The sequence below is a fragment of the Cyprinodon tularosa genome, unplaced genomic scaffold, assembly GCF_016077235.1.
Source record: "Cyprinodon tularosa strain WSP-4 unplaced genomic scaffold, ASM1607723v1 ctg1081, whole genome shotgun sequence".
NCBI lineage: Eukaryota > Metazoa > Chordata > Actinopteri > Cyprinodontiformes > Cyprinodontidae > Cyprinodon > Cyprinodon tularosa.
In genome coordinates, this window is record NW_024037873.1 from 1 (window position 1) to 18510 (window position 18510).

Sequence of the window (18510 nt, forward strand, 5' to 3'; positions counted from 1 at the left end):
AGGTCAACTTTATTTTTATATAGTCTGCTGAGACTTCTGCTCCCGCGACAAGGTCCTAGTTTAATCGGAAGCTAACATCTGCTCATCTTAATGGGCAGAACCAAATCCTTTTGCATTACTGATGTGACCCCGTTTCCAATATTGAGATTCAAGGACAGCTAATCTGTCTTGTATTTACGTCAAGCAACAGGTTATTGTTGTATTCACACTGCATTTGATGCGAAAATTTTGAAACTGAAACAATAGAAAATCCAGAAAAAATACTTAGCATACAAATTATATGTCTGCATAAGATCAAACAAAGCTGTCCTTTTTTGAATAAGGGGTTTCAAATGCTTAATCTACTTTTAGCGGCCAAATGTCCTTAAATAATATTAATAATAATATTACCTCATAACACTAAAACCTGAACCTGTCTGGGAGCTTGTTTTTGCCTGGAAGCCTGGATCCTGTCACCTGTCTGTTCCTGCCTGATCTGGATCCCGTCTGATCTGTCTGTTCCGGTCTGCCCTGTATCCCTGCCCTGGATCGGCTTCCTGCAACTCCTCCGGAGCTGCAGCACCGGGGACACTCTGGGTGACGCGAGCCACGTCAGCTGTCAGCCCATCGGCTGGATTGCACCCCCCTCAAGGGGTATGGACTGAACTGCTAAACCAGGTAAGTGACTCACTTAGATCATCATCTTCAGTCAGATGATTGTGGTCACTTACCTGTGTTTCTCCCACAGAGTGTCTGAGATTGGGCGGTGCCCCGCCCCCCTCCTGCAGAATCCGCGAGCCACAGCTCCACTTTAGTTTTGTTTATTATTAAATGTTTTTGAACCTTGAAGGAGGATGGCTTCGATAGATAGATAGATAGATAGATAGATAGATTGATAGATAGATAGATAGATAGATAGATAGATGATAGATAGATAGATTTACTAAAGCATATTTAGTTACTTTAGTAAATTATTTTCATATCTACATGGTAGGACAAAAAACACAATTGTTTTCAAAGAAACTAAATATAATTAGGTCAACTTTATTTTTATATAGTCTGCTGAGACTTCTGCTCCCGCGACAAGGTCCTAGTTTAATCGGAAGCTAACATCTGCTCATCTTAATGGGCAGAACCAAATCCTTTTGCATTACTGATGTGACCCCGTTTCCAATATTGAGATTCAAGGACAGCTAATCTGTCTTGTATTTACGTCAAGCAACAGGTTATTGTTGTATTCACACTGCATTTGATGCGAAAATTTTGAAACTGAAACAATAGAAAATCCAGAAAAAATACTTAGCATACAAATTATATGTCTGCATAAGATCAAACAAAGCTGTCCTTTTTTGAATAAGGGGTTTCAAATGCTTAATCTACTTTTAGCGGCCAAATGTCCTTAAATAATATTAATAATAATATTACCTCATAACACTAAAAAAATATAGGATATCCATTTCAATTCTTTCAATTCAATTTGATTTCTAGAAACATACTCATTATCCTCTACAAAGGGATAGAAATGAACAAATGGCATTGGATGATGTTGTGCATTGATCTAACAGCCAAGCTTTTTTCACTCTTGCAGTTAAAACCATTTTTGAAAATTAAAGGATCTGCAACAATTGAAGAAAATCAGACAGATTTTACACAAACGATTCTTTAATGTTTCTCAGCTTTGTTTTGTGAATTTTTTCAGTAGTAAGAGTCCATGATGCGCCTCATGCTCATGAACCTCATGTTGCTCATGCCCATGTTCATAAAGTTCCTGTATTCTCCAGGCCTCATGTACATCATCCTGCCTCTATAGTGGGGGTGCTCGTACATCAGCCAGTGTCCATCCATCACGTGGCAGGACATGCAGCTGGACATGCGGTAACGATCCATGATGTTGTCACAGTCGTCCATCAGCTCATACATCTGGCCTCCAAAGTTCTCTCTCTCATAGATCCTCATCCTGTAGGAGCCACGGTACTAGAAGATACAGATAATAATAAATCAGTAAATCTCTGTATAGTATTCAGCTACACATCAGGTAGTAGCAGAGATGAAATAAAGAAATCATTGCACATATTGCACTTTACCAACTGAGTCCAATAGTCAGACTGCATTTAAACTATAGATCCAATTTGTGCCCATTCAGGATGGTGTAGTGCAGTAAAATGAATGGTTACCATAGGGATATAAAGTGAAATCTTGGATGTGTTAGTACTTTAACCTAATAAGCTGGTTACCACAGAGCAATGTTATAAGTAGCCCTTTACCATTGGCAGAATAAGGTGCTATAATGTGGCTGTTCACCCATGCACATCGCAATATTGTAACATGTCTCGTTACCATGAGGAAGATATGATGCTGTTTTATGAGTGGCTACTTACCATGGGGATCATGCGGCAGGACCTGATGCCATCGCTCATTCCCATCATGCTCATGTAGTCGGCATACTCTCCCCTCCTCATGAAGTACTGGTTACCCATGTAGTTGGTGCGATCGTAGACCATGACACAACCTCTCTCCACCCTGCAGGAGTGACACCTGCTCATGAAGGAGGACAGATCGGCACAGTCACTGCTGCAGTCATAGGAACGTCCCTGGAAGTTCCTGTCTTCGTAGAAGATGATCTAGATAGAAACAGATAAATAATGGGAAAATTAGCCATCTTTATACTTTGAGGTCCTATTGAAGTTTGCTGTAATCAGTCTGTCTTAGCTCGCTTCATATTCGGTCTTAGACAACGCCTGAGATTTTACCTGGTTGATATGCAAACTGATTAATACGCAGGAACCAGGTGACATTTTTAACTGATCAAAAAAGTGCCATACAGTTGAAATTTTACAATGAGAGACATTAAACAGCCAACAATTACCCAAACAGTCTTAAAAAATACAATTCTTGATCTTAAAATGAATTCTACCGAGTTAATTGCTCTCTTACTGCTATGTCCTTCAGATATGCTATATAACCATTCATTGGTTTTCTTCCAAATTATAACAAATTTAATTATATAATTAAATTATAACAAATTATTTACAAATATCAACATTTCTAGATCTCTAGGTCTTTGTTTGTTCTTTATTGTTTTTTAAAGTGCATTTTTATAACTCATAAATGTCATAATTACTCTAAATTTATCTGGTGACAATTCTTTTAGGACTTGATTTTTGTAACATAATCCAACAAAATTGTTGCTTTGATCAGTAATGAAAGCAAGAAATGAGGTGTCAGGCCTGTCAGGACTTACCCTGCCCATCATGTTCATGTCAGTGGGGGCCATGTTGTCGGTGTGCAGCTGGAGGAGGCTCAGTGCAGTCATACCAGTGAGTTGCCAGCTTTTATACACCTGAGTGAGATTGATGGCTTTGTCTATGAGAGTGCAGACTCAGCCCATGGTTGTGCATCACACAAAGCTACTTTGAAATGGTTAACAATGATGTTGGGAGGCCTTCAGCAGCTGCTTTCATTCAAGATGTTTTTTTAACCTGCTCGCCAGCAAATCAGGTCAATGGTTTCCTACCTTCAAGCTGGAGGCTAACACTGAGAAACTTACAGAAGGTATGATGACATCATAGGTGAAATTCCCCTTTGACTGAAAACATACAGGTGCTGGTCATAAAATTAGAATATCATGAAAAAGTAGACTGATTTCAGTAATTCCATTTAAAAAGTGAAACTTGTATATTATATTCATACATTACATACAAACTCATATATTTCAGATGTTTATTTTGTTTAATTTTGATGATTACAAATGACAACAAATGAAAATCTCAAATTCATCATATCAGAAAATTAGAATATTACTGAAGACCAATAAAAACAAAGGATTTATAGAAATGTTGGCCAACTGAAAAGTATGAACATGAAAAGTATGAGCATGTACAGCACTCAGTATTTAGTTGGGCCTCCTTTGGCCTGTATTACTGCAGCAATGCGGCGTGGCATGGAGTCGATCAGTCTGTGGCACTGCTCAGGTGTTATGATAGCCCAGGTTGCTCTAATAGTGGCTTTTAGCTCTTCTGAATTGTTGGGTCTGGTGTATTGCATCTTCTTCTTCACAATACCCCATAGATTTTCTATGGGGTTAAGGTCAGGAGAGTTTGCTGGCCAATTAAGAACAGGGATACCATGGTCCTTCAACCAGGTACTGGTAGCTTTGGCACTGTGTGCAGGTGCCAAGTCCTGTTGGAAAATGAAATCTGCATCTCCAAAAAGTTGGTCAGCTGCAGGAAGCATGAAGTGCTCTAAAACTTCCTGGTATGTGGCTGCGTTGACCCTGGACCTCAGAAAACACAATGGACCAACACCAGCAGATGACATGGCACCCCAAACCATCACTGACTGTGGAAACTTTACACTGGACTTCAAGCAACGTGAAGTGCCTCTCTTCTTTTCCTCCAGACTCTGGGACCTTGATTTCCAAAGGAAATGCAAAATTTACTTTCATCAGAGAACATGACTTTGGACCACTCACCAGCAGTCCAGTCCTGTTTCTCTTTAGCCCAGGCAAGACGCTTCTGACGCTGTCTGTGGTTCAAGAGTGGCTTGACACAAGGAATGCGACAGCAGAAACCCATGTCTTTCATACGTCTGTGTGTGGTGGTTCTTGAAGCACTCACTCCAGCTGCAGTCCACTCTTTGTGAATCTCCCCCACATTTTTGAATGGGTTTTGTTTCACAATCCTCTCCAGGGTGCGGTTATCTCTCTTGCTTGTACACTTTTTTCGACCACATCTTTTCCTTCCCTTCGCCTCTCTATTAATGTGCTTGGACACTGAGCTCTGTGAACAGCCAGCCTCTTTAGCGATGACCTTTTGTGTCTTGCCCTCCTTGTGCAAGGTGTCGATGGTCGTCTTTTGGACAACTGTCAAGTCAGCAGTCTTCCCCATGATTGTGTAGCCTATAGAACTAGACTGAAAGACCATTTAAAGGCTTTTGCAGGTGGTTTGAGTTAATTAGCTGATTAGAGTGTGGCACCAGGGGCCATCAATTTTGAACCTTTTCACAATATTCTAATTTTCTGATATGATGAATTTGAGATTTTCATTTGTTGTCATTTGTAATCATCAAAATTAAACAAAATAAACATCTGAAATATATGAGTTTGTATGTAATGTATGAATATAATATACAAGTTTCACTTTTTAAATGGAATTACTGAAATCAATCTACTTTTTCATGATATTCTAATTTTATGACCAGCACCTGTAGAGAGAGGCCAGAAATAATAAAGACTACAAACACTACCGGTTTCTGGAGCACCAACATTATCTGAGCTCAATCAGGAACAACACATTTTACCAAATTTCCATTGAAACCACTAAGCCATCAACATGTCTCCCCTCTCATAATTATTAGGATACCTGATTTACATTATATCCTGTTCTCACTTGAACGTCCTGTTCATCTAAAGATATTTTCCCTATGAGGGAACATTATTCTTCCTAAAAAACAAAGTCATCATTAGTCCTTCACCTTTGCCTCCTGGGGGATCTGTTCATTTCTTTCTGGTTTCGGTATTCTTAACAATCTCTCCACCACAGGACACACCAAACATTAATTATTTTTAAGTCCAACAGAAGATATGGCTCAAAGCTAGGTAGAGCCCTGGTGTATTTTGGTCAGATGTATGCAAAAATATGAAGGGATTGTCAAGAGTTGTACAGGAAGAAATACACCAGATGTAAAACACATAATTTCTGGTCTTTAAAACACATTCCCACATGGATTCATACTCAATCAATGAAATATTTTACTGTGTACTTTATCCATGGTAGGACCTCAGGAGTACTGATTACAGATTAAGTTAAGCAATCCTCTTTGATCTGGTCAGCTTATGTGTAGTGGGACCCCCTACACACCCAGTGACAGGTGACAGAAAAAAATACAGCTTGTATAGTTGGTCACAAGCACTTTTTCCCAGCCTTTATATCAGTATTAGAACTTCCTATGCTTTTTCCTCTATTTAGTTCCTTTGTGACCTTGTTTGTAACCTGGGCAGTCTGTAGCACAATGTGACTTTGGTGGATGTATCGAGACTCAATCGGATTCAGGTCTGAGGAACAGGCAGGCTAGTCCATAGCTTCAATATGTATAATATGAATGTTAGGTCCCCCTGAAGGCGGCTGCGCCTCGGAACTTACCTACCGGTTCTTTACCTGGGAGCAAGTTATTTACTACTCTTAACTCAAACTGGGTAAAACCATATAAAAAAAAGGACTATAAAACAGGATTAAAAAGTAACAGCGTTTATTCCTGGTCAGGTCGTTACAGGACAGTAATTTCCTCATGAGTCCATGTTTTGCATCAGATGGATGATCAGCTGTTCGTATCAGAAACTGACACGCCATCCATGCCTTGAACTTCATGCATCTTGCCTCTTTACCCTAGGATTACACATATCTCTCCTTTATTAGTCCGGCTCCAAGATGTGCCCATATCCTGTGTATTTTTAAAGACACGAAGGCTGTCCTGATTAGATGACCTCCGTACACACAGTGACATCCACCTTGTGAAGGAAGGCCTTCTACTCTGTCTAATCTGGCTAACAAAGTATTAATGCACATTATGTATAAAGAATAAACCTAACAAATGCTTTCATTTCCATCAAACGCAGAAACATCTGACACACTCCAGCGACATAAGGTCTATAGCATTGTCCTGCATTAGGAGGAACCCAAGGCCAACAGCACCAGCATATGGTCTCATAAGGGGTCTGAGGATCTCATCTCAGTACCTTATTGCAGTCACGCTACCTCTGGTGAGCAAATGGAGGTCTGTGCAGCCCTCCAAAGAAATGCCACCCCACACCATTACTGACCCACTACCAAACTGGTCATGCTGAAGGATGTTGCAGGCAGCACATCGCTCTTCACTGTGTCTCCAGAAGTCACGTCATCACATGTACTTAGTGTGAACCTGCTTTCATCTTTGAAGGGCACTGGGAACCAGTGGTGAATTTGCCAATCCTGGTGATCTGTGGCAAATGCTAAGCATCCTGCACAACCCCCATCTGTATACGTCAGGCCCCAAGAACATCCTTATAGAGTCGGTTGGCCGGCTTAAGGTAATTTTGCAGGGCTCTGGTAGTGCTCCTTCTGTTCCTCCTTGCATAAAGGCGGAGGTAGTGGTCATGCTGTTGGGTTTGCTGCCCTCCTATGACCTTTTCCACGTCTCCTGGTGTACTGGCCTGTCTCCTGGTAGTGTGTCCATACACTGAACACTACGCTGACAGACACAGCAAACCTTTTTGCCACAGCTTGCATTGATGTGCCATCCTGGATTAGCTGAGCCACTTGTTCGGGTTGTAGAGTCTGTCTCATGCTACCACGATTGTGAAAGCACCACCAACATTCAAAAAAGACCAAAACATCAGCCGAATAACATAGGTACTGAGAAGTGGTCTGTGCTCACCAACTGCAGACCCACTCCTTTATTGAGTGAGTCTTGATAATTGACAATAATTTTCACCTATTTCCTATACTATTTGCACAACAGAATGCGAAATTGATTTTCAATCATTGTTGCCTCCTAAATAGACTGCTTGATTTTACAGGAGCTTGATTTGATTGAAGTTATATTGTGTTGTTTATGTGTTCCCTCTATTTTTTTCAGCAGTGTACACACCACTGCTTGCACCATTGGGAGACTCTATTCTTCTTGGTTAAAACTTCACTATATATATATATATATATATATATATATATTTCGTCTTACTTTAGGATTGTAAATGTCCAGGGTTAGGGTAGGGAGTCAGTGGGAATCCTACTGCTGCTCCTCGGCCCTGGTTTGTCCTTATGGAGGTGTTAGGACAGAGATCTTTAATGACGCCTGCTATCCTAAGTGTCTCAGGACACTCAATGCCAAATGGAGTGGTAGCGAACTAGAAGGAAAACGGAAAGAGTGGTAGGGGCCAGAAAAGGAAAAACGACAGGAAGGAGGAACTCATTAATTTGTAGGACAAAAGGAGGGACATGACATTTCAGAAAGGAGAAAACTGAGAATGGACAAACAAAAAACATTTGAAGATGGTAAAGTAAATGATAATAAAACATTAATCTTTGAGCATAGTTAAGATGTGCTGTGTTGCTCTGAGAAGCATGTGTTGTTTTAAATAAGTTTAATTGTGGATTTTAGACAAGAACTTTAATTTTAGCTGTTTAGACTAAACCTTTGTAGACTTTATTATTATAGTTAAAACAATTGGAATCCTTTGACTCTTGGCACGGGACAATACTATTGCTAGCCTTCCAGCCGCCTCTCTAGCCTTGGCCTGGCCCTGCACTGCCTGGCTGCTAGCCGCTCCTCCATCCTGGGCCTGCACTGCCTGGCTGCCAACTGCTCCTCCATCCTGGGCCTGCACTACCTGGCTGCCAACTGCTCCTCCATCCTGGGCCTGCACTGCCTGGCTGCCAACTGCTCCTCCATCCTGGGCCTGCACTACCTGGCTGCCAACTGCTCCTCCATCCTGAGCCTGCACTGCCCACACTGCTTGGCTGCTAACTGATCCTCCATCCTGAGCCTCTGCTGCGCCTTTGCTCCTGCTGCATCTACAAAGTATTACATCTACATCTCTCTCTCTCTCAGTCCAATTTATTTACAATGCTCTTGCTAGTTTTGTTATGGTTTTTGTCCCTTCCTGGTACTTTGGAGTACACAGTGAAGCATGATTGCATACAACATGATCCACTAAATATCCTGCTATATTCTGTAACCAGAGAGGCTTTTTTCTATAAGGAAGAATCTCTTCTCATGCTTGAACAAACTCACCTCTTCCAGCTACAAAAACATCAAGACCAATATACTACCAACAGGGTTATTTTAGCGTCCCCTCCCAAAGGTACCAAATCTGCTATCTGGAAGCGCTGACACAATTTAAAATGTGTCATTCTGCTGCTCCTTTTTTTATCAGGCAATCCTGGTCCCATTCCTAATATCACACCCGAAGCCTTTAAATGTAGATCAGGATTGGGCCTTATTCACTTCAATGTAAGAAGTCTACTGCCTAAATTGGACTTGATAAAACTGTGGTTACTCACAACGGATCCTGACATTTTGGTTTTAAACATGGCTCAAAAAATCTGTACCAGATAACGTTATTGCTTTGGATGGTTACAATGTGTATAGAGCTGATAGAATTGGCAAGGGAGGTGGTGTAGCTATTTACATCAAAACTAAATCGTGCTCTTCTTTATCACTGGCAGTAACTAAACCAAAACAACTTGAATTACTAGCAATTAAAGTTAATCTGACTTTAACGCTTCAGTTTACCCTAGTGGCTGTTATAGACCACCTTCCGCCAAACCAGAAGCACTATCATCCGTCTCAGATGTCTTACATAGTCTCTGTGATACTGAACTTATACTTATGGGTGACCTTAACTGGAACTGGGTTTCTCCAGCCTCAGCTAACGTCAAGAATGTATGTGATAAACTTAATCTTACACAACTTATAGATAGCCCGACAAGGTTAAACTCAAAAGATCACAGCAAGTCTTCATTACTGGATGTGATTCTAACCAATAAGCCCCATTAATACACATCCACAGCGGTTTTTTGCAACGATGTCAGTGATCATTGTGCCATTGCTGTTGTGAGAGACGCAAAACTACCTAGAACCAAATCTTGCTATATTTTCAAAAAGCACTTTAAGAAATTCGATACACAAGCTTTTTTCCATGATTTATACAACAGTAGTATTGGTCGGGTTAGTTTAATACATGATGTTGAGACTGCCTGGCTATACTTCTAGAGCACTTTTTTTGGCAATTTGCAATAAACATGCCCCCATAAAGAAATTTAGAATCTCTGGTAGGGATAATCCCTGGGTCATGGATGAATATGATCCGAGAAAGAAATTCTGCTTGGGCCAAAGCAAGACTAACAAATTCCTCCTCAGACTGGACCAAATTTAGAGCTCTAAGAAATAAATGCACACTTCAGATTAGGAAAACAAAATCAGAATTTTATTTGAAGTCCATTTAAGAAAACCTTGCCAATCCAACAAAATTCTGGAAGCAGATCAAATCTTTATCAGGTTCACAGACTAAGTTACATCTGCCAGAAAGCATCATAGTAGACTCAGTTGTTATACACGACAAACAGAATATAGCTAAGCAGTTTAATGAACACTTTGTCTCAACTAGCTCTGGTCCTGTTACCTCTCTTTCTGATCCAGTATCTGTAAACTTAGACAGCACTGATTATCCTCTCCCATCAGCAATTCCTCAATCCAAATTTGTCCTACAATCCATTTCTATTGATGCAACTATAGACCATAAAAAGTCCCCTGGGCCTGATGGATTAAACCCTTATCTCCTGAAGTTGGTGGCAGAGTTTATTGCAGAGCCTATTGCTCACATTTTTAATCTAAGCATACAATTAAACTGTATTCCAAAAATTTGGAAAGCTGCTTACGTTTTACCTCTACTAAAAGGAGGGGAGCCAACAGACCTGGACAACTATAGACCAATATCAAACCTGTCAGTACTTGCTAAAATTCTTGAATCTCAAGTCAACTCCCAACTAAAACAGTTCCTTACAGTCAACAACCTCCTATGTGAAACTCAGTCAGGCTTTAGAGCAGGTCACAGTACCATAACAGCTGCTGTGTCTGTTTTAAATGATATAATAAATGCCTTAGACAAAAAACATCATTGTGCTGCCCTTTTCGTGGATTTGTCTAAGGCATTTGACTCTGTCAACCACCAACTACTTTTAGCCAGACTCTGCAAGCTTGGAATAAGTGACTCTGCCATAGAGTGGTTTAAAAACTATCTCTCAGACAGAACACAATGTATCTACGTGGACGGACTTAAATCTGACTTTTTGGAAGTGACTAAGGGAGTTCCTTAAGGTTCAATTTTGTCACCTGCCCTGTTGTCTATTTTTATAAATGACATTGGAAATAACTTGAAATCTGTTAAATTTCACCTCTATGCTGATGATACCATAATAAATTCAATTGCCTCTTCAGTTAACAATGCCTTGAATGATCTTCAGTCTGCTTTCCATCAACTTCAGGTCTCCCTAAATCAGCTGAAGTTGGTCCTAAATGTAAAAAAGACCAAATTTATGACATTCTCTAAAGCTTGCTCCCAAAACTCACAGCATCACGGCATTAAGACCTTAAGTGGAGAAGCAATTGAGATTGCGTCCTGTTATAAGTACCTGGGTATGTGGATAGACGACAAGTTGTCTTTTACAACACATTTAAATAATACACTCACCAGCCACTTTATTAGGTACACCTGTCCAACTGCTCGTTAACACTTAATTTCTAAGCAGCCAATCACATGGCGGCAACTCAGTGCATTTAGGCATGTAGACATGGTCAAGACAATCTCCTGCAGTTCAAACCGAGCATCAGTATGGGGAAGAAAGGTGATTTGAGTGACTTTGAACGTGGCATGATTGTTGGTGCCAGAAGGGCTGGTCTAAGTATTTCAGAAACTGCTGATACTGGGATTTTCACGCACAACCATCTCTAGGGTTTACAGAGAATGGTCCGAAAAAGAAAAAACATCCAGTGAGTGGCAGTTCTGTGGGCGGAAATGCCTTGTTGATGCCAGAGGTCAGAGGAGAATGGCCAGACTGGTTCGAGCTGATAGAAGGGCAACAGTGACTCAAATAACCACCCGTTACAACCAAGGTGGGCAGAAGAGCATCTCTGAACGCACAGTACTTCGAACTTTGAGGCAGATGGGCTACAGCAGCAGAAGACCACACCGGGTGGCACTCCTTTCAGCTAAGAACAGGAAAATGAGGCTACAATTTGCACAAGCTCATCGAAATTGGACAATAGAAGATTGGAAAAACATTGCCTGGTCTGATGAGTCTCGATTTCTGCTGCAACATTCGGATGGTAGGGTCAGAATTTGGCGTCTACAACATGAAAGCAAGGATCCATCCTGCCTTGTATATACGGTTCAGGCTGGTGGTGGTGGTGTCATGGTGTGGGGAATATTTTCTTGGCACTCTTTGGGCCCCTTGGTACCAATTGAGCATCATTGCAATGCCACAGCCTACCTGAGTATTGTTGCTGACCATGTCCATCCCTTTATGACCACAATGTACCCAACTTCTGATGGCTACTTTCAGCAGGATAATGCGCCATGTCATAAAGCTGGAATCATCTCAGACTGTTTTCTTGAACATGACAATGAGTTCACTGTACTCAAATGGCCTCCACAGTCACCAGATCTCAATCCAATAGAGCATCTTTGGGATGTGGTGGAACGGGAGATTCGCATCATGGATGTGCAGCCGACAAATCTGCGGCAACTGTGTGATGCCATCAATGTCAATATGGACCAAACTCCCTGAGGAATGTTTCCAGCACCTTGTTGAATCTATGCCACGAAGAATTGAGGCAGTTCTGAAGGCAAAAGGGGGTCCAACCCGTTACTAGCATGGGGTACCTAATAATGTGGCGGTGAGTGTATGTTAAAAAAGCTGAAAGCCCGGCTCGGCTTTTACTACAGACAAAAATCCTCTTTGATTCCCTCAGTAAGGAAAAGACTTGTACAGACCACCTTCCTTCCTGTTCTGGACTATGGAGACATCATATATATGAATGCTGCCTCCTCAGCTCTCCACTCCCTGGACATAGTTTATCACAGTGCTTTACGTTTCATCACCAACTCTGCCTTCAGGACTCATCATTGTGAACTGTATGCTCTGGTTTCATGGCCCTCTAAACCTCAGAAGACAACATCATTGGCTTACTTTTATTTACAAGGCCATCCTGGGTAAACTCCCTCCATACCTGTGTCACCTCATATCTGTAGATAACAGGGGTTACAACTCACACTCTTCAAGTCGTGTTCTTTTCACTATTCCCAGGATCAACACAGACCTTGGCAAAACATCATTTTCCTATGCAGCACCATGGTCATTGCACAGTATTCAAAACTCCCTACAATTACAGACTCTTATTCCGCTACACCATTTTAAATCACTATTGAAAACCGCTTGCACAGAGAATTGTAACTGTTATTCTAGAGTCTAGTTTTAGTTGATTTTATTATGTTGTTTTTATCTGTTTTTATATGTGTTATTGTACTGCTGCCTCTTGGCCAGGTCTCTCTCGAAAAAGAGATTCTTACCCCGTTTACACTACCCTTAAAAAACTGAGCCGAGACCGGTCCGAGCTCAGTAACTGAGATAACTTGTCGTGTGTGAACGGAAACAACCTGAACTGAACCGAGATAGACATAACCGGACCGCGCTAACTGCAGACCAGTTCCCGAGGTGGGTTCGGCTCGGTTTTTTCCTGGCTCGGTTCTCTGATAACAAGAGCGCATGAGCAGAACGCGTCATCGCCGACTGGCTGAACATGCCGATTCACACTCCATTCAAGTACATCCGCGCAAGGTTGCCGTCTTCGCCTGACCCACCGCAAACACGGAAGTACAGCAATAATAATCAAGCATAACTTTCTGAATGTGACTGGCGCCGCCATTTTGATTTGCTAGATTCCCTCCTCCTTCGTCTTCTTCTTCTTGGGTTTTACAGCGGTTGACAAACAGCGTTTGGTGCATTACCGCCACCAGCTGCTTGAGTCCCTCCTTCAATCCTAGCAGTAATACCGCACATCGTCACTAGGAGGCGAGGAGTCGAGATAACCGAGATAAGTGTGACGTGTGAACGGTCGTCAAAACTGAGCTTGGCCTGGTTACCGATCCAAGCTCGGACCGGTCTGGGCCTGGATCGGTTTTTCAAGGGTAGTGTAAATGGGGCTTTTATCTCAAGGGACTTCCTGGTAAAATAAAGGTAAAATAAAAAAAATAAATAAATAAATAAAAAGATGAAATGATGTGATAGGGATAACATTACTAATAATATTTCATAGTAATCGCTATAATGATTATTATCATAATGATATTAACAACAATCATCATCATCTAAACAAGCTAAGACCCTCGAAGGCTGTATGAGCATTGAACTAAATCCCTACCCCTCTAGACAGTTGAAATCTAATGCATGTTGTTGTCTTTTTTTAGTTAAGTAGTTAGTTTGTTTGTTTGTTTTGTGTTGTTATCAACTAAATTGGTGAGATACAATTTAAAGTGGATCCTGTGTGCGCCGCTGTGGGTACAGAATGAAGGCAGGATTACTTGTTCAGAACACCTAGTAACCTTGATACTATCTTCACTATATTTCAGTATGGGGGACTTTTTGTTGTTATTTTTATTATTATTTTTTTACTAATCTTTTTTAACTTAGCTTAATTTTCATATGTGCATACTAATGTGATGTATTAAAATGGGCATGGCACTGTCTGTAATATAATAAATAGATTAATGGTATCACAAATGATAAGATAATTACCATTATCATCATCATCATCATTGTCGTCACAGTGTGGGAGATTTTTCTCTTTATTTTCTTTTTTTATTATTATTTTTTGTTTCTCTCTATTCTCCTCCAGATGGTGTGAGTGGGACCATGGTGGGTGGGTGACACAGAAGGTGTTTTTTCATGATTGTTGTTTAAAAGAAGCCATTCTATCTTCGCCTGAGTGTTAACCAGTGTGGTAAATCCTATTCACCTGAACACATTCAAGATTTCAAGTCCCTGGCTGGCAGTCCTGGATTCTCCCCAAATCATCTCCACATTTTCAAAATAAAACATTTTAAGTTTTTTCCTGTCTCCTGAGAGTGTTCTGGATGTTTTTTTTTTCCTTAAAACCATCACACTTTTTTTTTATGTGTGATTTATAGGAATAATAAATGTATTCTCTGACATCAAACAACAAGCACATCAAAATAAAAATAAAACATTGCCAAAGCTGTTATTAGGGTAAATGAACTGACCAATCAACATGTGTAACAATAGCAATCATACGTACTTTAATCTTAACTGTATCAACATTAATACTAATATTAATACTTATAGCAATAATTATAACATTGCTCTTAAGTGCTGGTAAAGATTCTCAGTCATCACGGTCATAGTCATTCTAAAAAAGTTACAAAATAAACCACTGGACTATGTTTTCAAGTTTAAAGATGTTTAACTTCCCATCCAGAAATGTCGAGGGTGATGTTTATAAGCCCGGAACTCAACATTAGCGAAACATCTTCAAACTTTTAAAATAAAGTCCAGTGGTTTCCTCTTTATTACCCTTATTATACCAAAAAGAACTCTGATAATGAGAAGGTTAGACATAATAAAAGGAAGTGATATTGTAACATTAACATTATAAATTGTATTATCCATGTTAGATAATGTTGTTGAAATGTGCAAGACTTTAGACTTGGGTTTTTCATTTAGGATGAAATATTTTAAGAATAAATCACAGGTGTAATTGAAATATGTGCAGTCATTTACAGCAAAAGTTTTTTTCAGTAGCATGACTGATATGTAACAAGCTTTCTGATGGATTAAACAGTATGCTTGCTGAATGGTAACGCAGTTAGTATCACTTTTGTCTTGCAAAAATTCTGTATGGAATCTGCATGTTTTCCCTGTGCATATGTAGTCTTGTGCCATAAGCAATGACAGTAATTTTAGACACTGGAACCAATGTCCATTAACCATGTACATTAGGTGATGGTGCAGTTAGCATTGTGACAGGTCCATATGGCATGCATGCAATCATTAGTGCTACTGAAAGGGGATTGTCAGCATCCATCTTCGTCTGCGAATCCTACTTTCATTTGAGTGATGTGAAATCTGTAAATGGTTTTGCACTGTATTAGTTGTAAATTTGTTTCGCTGGCCACGGAAAACATTTTTAACAGATAATAATTAATACATCGGGGTTTACAAAAGGTGGCAGAATTACCGGGTGGAGCTTTGCATGACTTGGGTTTAAATTATCAAAATCTGGTTATCCAACATTGGTAATAACTAAAGCAGTTCAGTTCCATTGTAAATTTGACATTGTATAACAATGGAAGACAGAGAGACAGATTTTAAAGAAAAAAATGTTTTTTAATTTTTTTTTAGCTCTGAGTCCTAATTTTTTTCAGTAGTAGGAGTCCATGATGCGCCTCATGCTCATGAACCTCATGTTGCTCATGCCCATGTTCATGAAGTTCCTGTACTCTCCAGGCCTCATGTACATCATCCTGCCTCTATAGTGGGGGTGCTCGTACATCAGCCAGTGTCCATCCATCATGTGGCAGGACATGCAGCTGGACATGCGGTAACGATCCATGATGTTGTCACAGTCGTCCATCAGCTCATACATCTGGCCTCCAAAGTTCTCCCTCTCATAGACCCTTATCCTGTAGGAGCCACGGTACTGAAAGATAAAGATAATAATATGTTAATTAATGGCTGACGCTACATGTCACTCTGCAAAAGTTGAGAATTTCTAAACTCCAGTGGCAACCCTGCCTTGATGCCACAGGACCTCTTAATGGTCCTTGATGCCTTCCATCAACTATTTTGCATGTAAATCCAAAGCTGTGACACTCAGAACACATTTGATCTGAACGCACCTTTAGTCACCTTTAGATATCTATTCACAGTCAAACATCAATATGCAATCAAGGCATCCTTATAATCATTTGGCAACTGGGGAACAACGATGTTGTACTGCTATAATGCTATAATAGTTACCATGGGGATCATGCGGCAGGACCTGATGCAGTCACTCATTCCCATCATGCTCATGTAGTCGGCGTACTCTCCTCTCCTCATGAAGTACTGGTTACCCATGTAGTTGGTGCGATCGTAGACCATGAAACAGCCCCTCTCCACCCTGCAGGAGTGACACCTGCTCATGTAGGAGGACAGATCAGGTCACTGCTGCATTCGTAGGAACGTCCCTGGAAGTTCCTGTCCTCGTAGAAGGTGATCTGAGCAGAAACAAGTCCAATGAGGGAATGTTAGGGTTTCTTTATAACATTTAATCTTCTTTACTTTAGATCTTTGTACAGGAAATAAAGTTCTTTTATGATTTGTTTTTTAAATTTGGTCGTAAAATACATTTTACCGTGAAATACTTTGTTTTACTAACCATTCATTTAAACTCCCTTCAAGGAAAATTCCTATACTTATCTTGATTATACCTTATTCTCCTCGTCTGATTTTAGTATTCAGCCATTTAGTGCTGATGCAGCCCCTGTTCTCTGAATTGTACTTACAGAGTTCCTGCTGAGTGGCTCTGAACTCCTGTTTCCTTTACATAAGCTGTAAAGCTGGTATTCTTATAACAAACTACTCAAGCTTTATGCTCATGATCAACCACATTTCTGGGTATGAAGACAACAATTCTTCCTAATTTTCCTTAATATTTAAAATAATTTTCCTCAAATTTCCTATATCTTAAATAAACTTCTACATTAACAGTGTTTTAGGAGTTGATCCAGAATCATATTTTGTTTGATCAGTCCTGAAAGCCAAGAAATATTTTGGCGTGATGACTGTGTGGACTTACCCTGCTCATCATGTTCATATCAGTGGGGGCCATGTTGTCAGTGTGGAGCTGGAGGAGGCTAAGTGCAGTCATAGCTTTGAGTTAACAGCTTTTAAACACTTGAGTTAGGTTGATGGCTTTGTGTATCAGAGTGCAGACTCAGCCCATGGTTATGTGTCACACAAAACCTCTTTGAAAGGGTTAACAATGATGGTGGGAAGCCTCCAGCAGAAGTTTGTTAACATGTTCACCAGCAAAACAGGTCACCTGATTTCTATCTTCAAATTGACAGATAACATTTAGAAAATTGCAGAAGGTGTAAAAATATCATGGGTGAAAACATTCAAACTCAACTGAATTTTCTGGCTTAGAAACATGATCTAATTTCAGCCCGGAAAAACATTCCATAGGGCAGAAACATCACCCAACTCTACGTTGAAATCACTTAGTCATTAGAAAATTTATTTTAATATAACATTGACAGTCATTAAGATCGTTGCTTCACTATTATGTTTAGTTCTTTATTGATCCATCCATCTACATATATTTTTCAAATGAAAGACCAATGCTCATCTCAGAAAGTCATAGCTGTTCTTGTATTAGGAGATATGTTTGCTTCTTTACCTTTTTAAATTCCTCGATTTCCTTTTGCATAGCAGTATTGAAACTACCTGTAATTTATATCCTCTATGATCTTCCTATGGTCTACTTTAACACGTAAAGAGCAAGCTTCTTCTGTGATGGAGTGTTAATCCTGCCACCTCTGTTTTACTTCTAGAGTGCCCCCTTTATGACCTATACCAGGGGCTTGGACTTTAGACTGATACTATGTTCAGACCCTAAGCAGCAAGAGCAGCAAAAAAGCATGTGGTGTTTCATTTTTGATGCTTCTACAAGTTTTGCTCTGATGCTCAGCTGAGGCATCTCTGCTGCTCTAGCTTCGTGGTGGAAAAATGGGTGCGTTGGGCAGACCTACAATATCCTTTCTTTGCCTGTAACTATGACAGCTATATTTGCTGTGATCAGTGGGTAAAAAGTAGTTTTAACATGTTTTTAAGTGAGAAAGTCCTCCTGAAAACTCTATCTTTGCAGTCAGTATATAAAGATTACGATCCTGCCTTCAAATATTATTGCCACTCAGACCCCCCGTACACCGGCGGTGCG

The 18510-nt window shown here is 40.2% G+C and overlaps 1 protein-coding gene and 1 pseudogene across 1 annotated transcript; both read right to left on the reverse strand.

The window, feature by feature from the left end:
• Positions 1–1623: 1623 nt before the first annotated feature.
• On the reverse strand, positions 1624–3351 carry LOC119787657 (gamma-crystallin M3-like). The gene is made up of 3 exons (XM_038291640.1): positions 3221–3351; positions 2358–2600; positions 1624–1953 (listed from the first exon to the last, which is right to left on the reverse strand). The coding sequence occupies exons 1-3, from the start codon at positions 3290–3292 to the stop codon at positions 1675–1677; spliced, it is 594 nt and encodes a 197-aa protein (XP_038147568.1). The 5' UTR covers positions 3293–3351; the 3' UTR covers positions 1624–1674.
• LOC119787666 lies at positions 1628–17415 on the reverse strand (annotated as a pseudogene).
• Positions 17416–18510: the final 1095 nt, after the last annotated feature.

Bases quoted from the DNA above. Each gene is read 5' to 3' on its own strand.
- LOC119787657 (XM_038291640.1), bottom strand. From the start codon at position 3,292: ATGACTGCACTGAGCCTCCTCCAGCTGCACACCGACAACATGGCCCCC. The intron at 2,601-3,220 runs GTAAGTCCTGAC...GTTTCTATCTAG, and splicing joins ACATGAACATGATGGGCAGG to ATCATCTTCTACGAAGACAG. The intron at 1,954-2,357 runs GTAAGTAGCCAC...TGTATCTTCTAG, and splicing joins CCTGCCGCATGATCCCCATG to TACCGTGGCTCCTACAGGAT.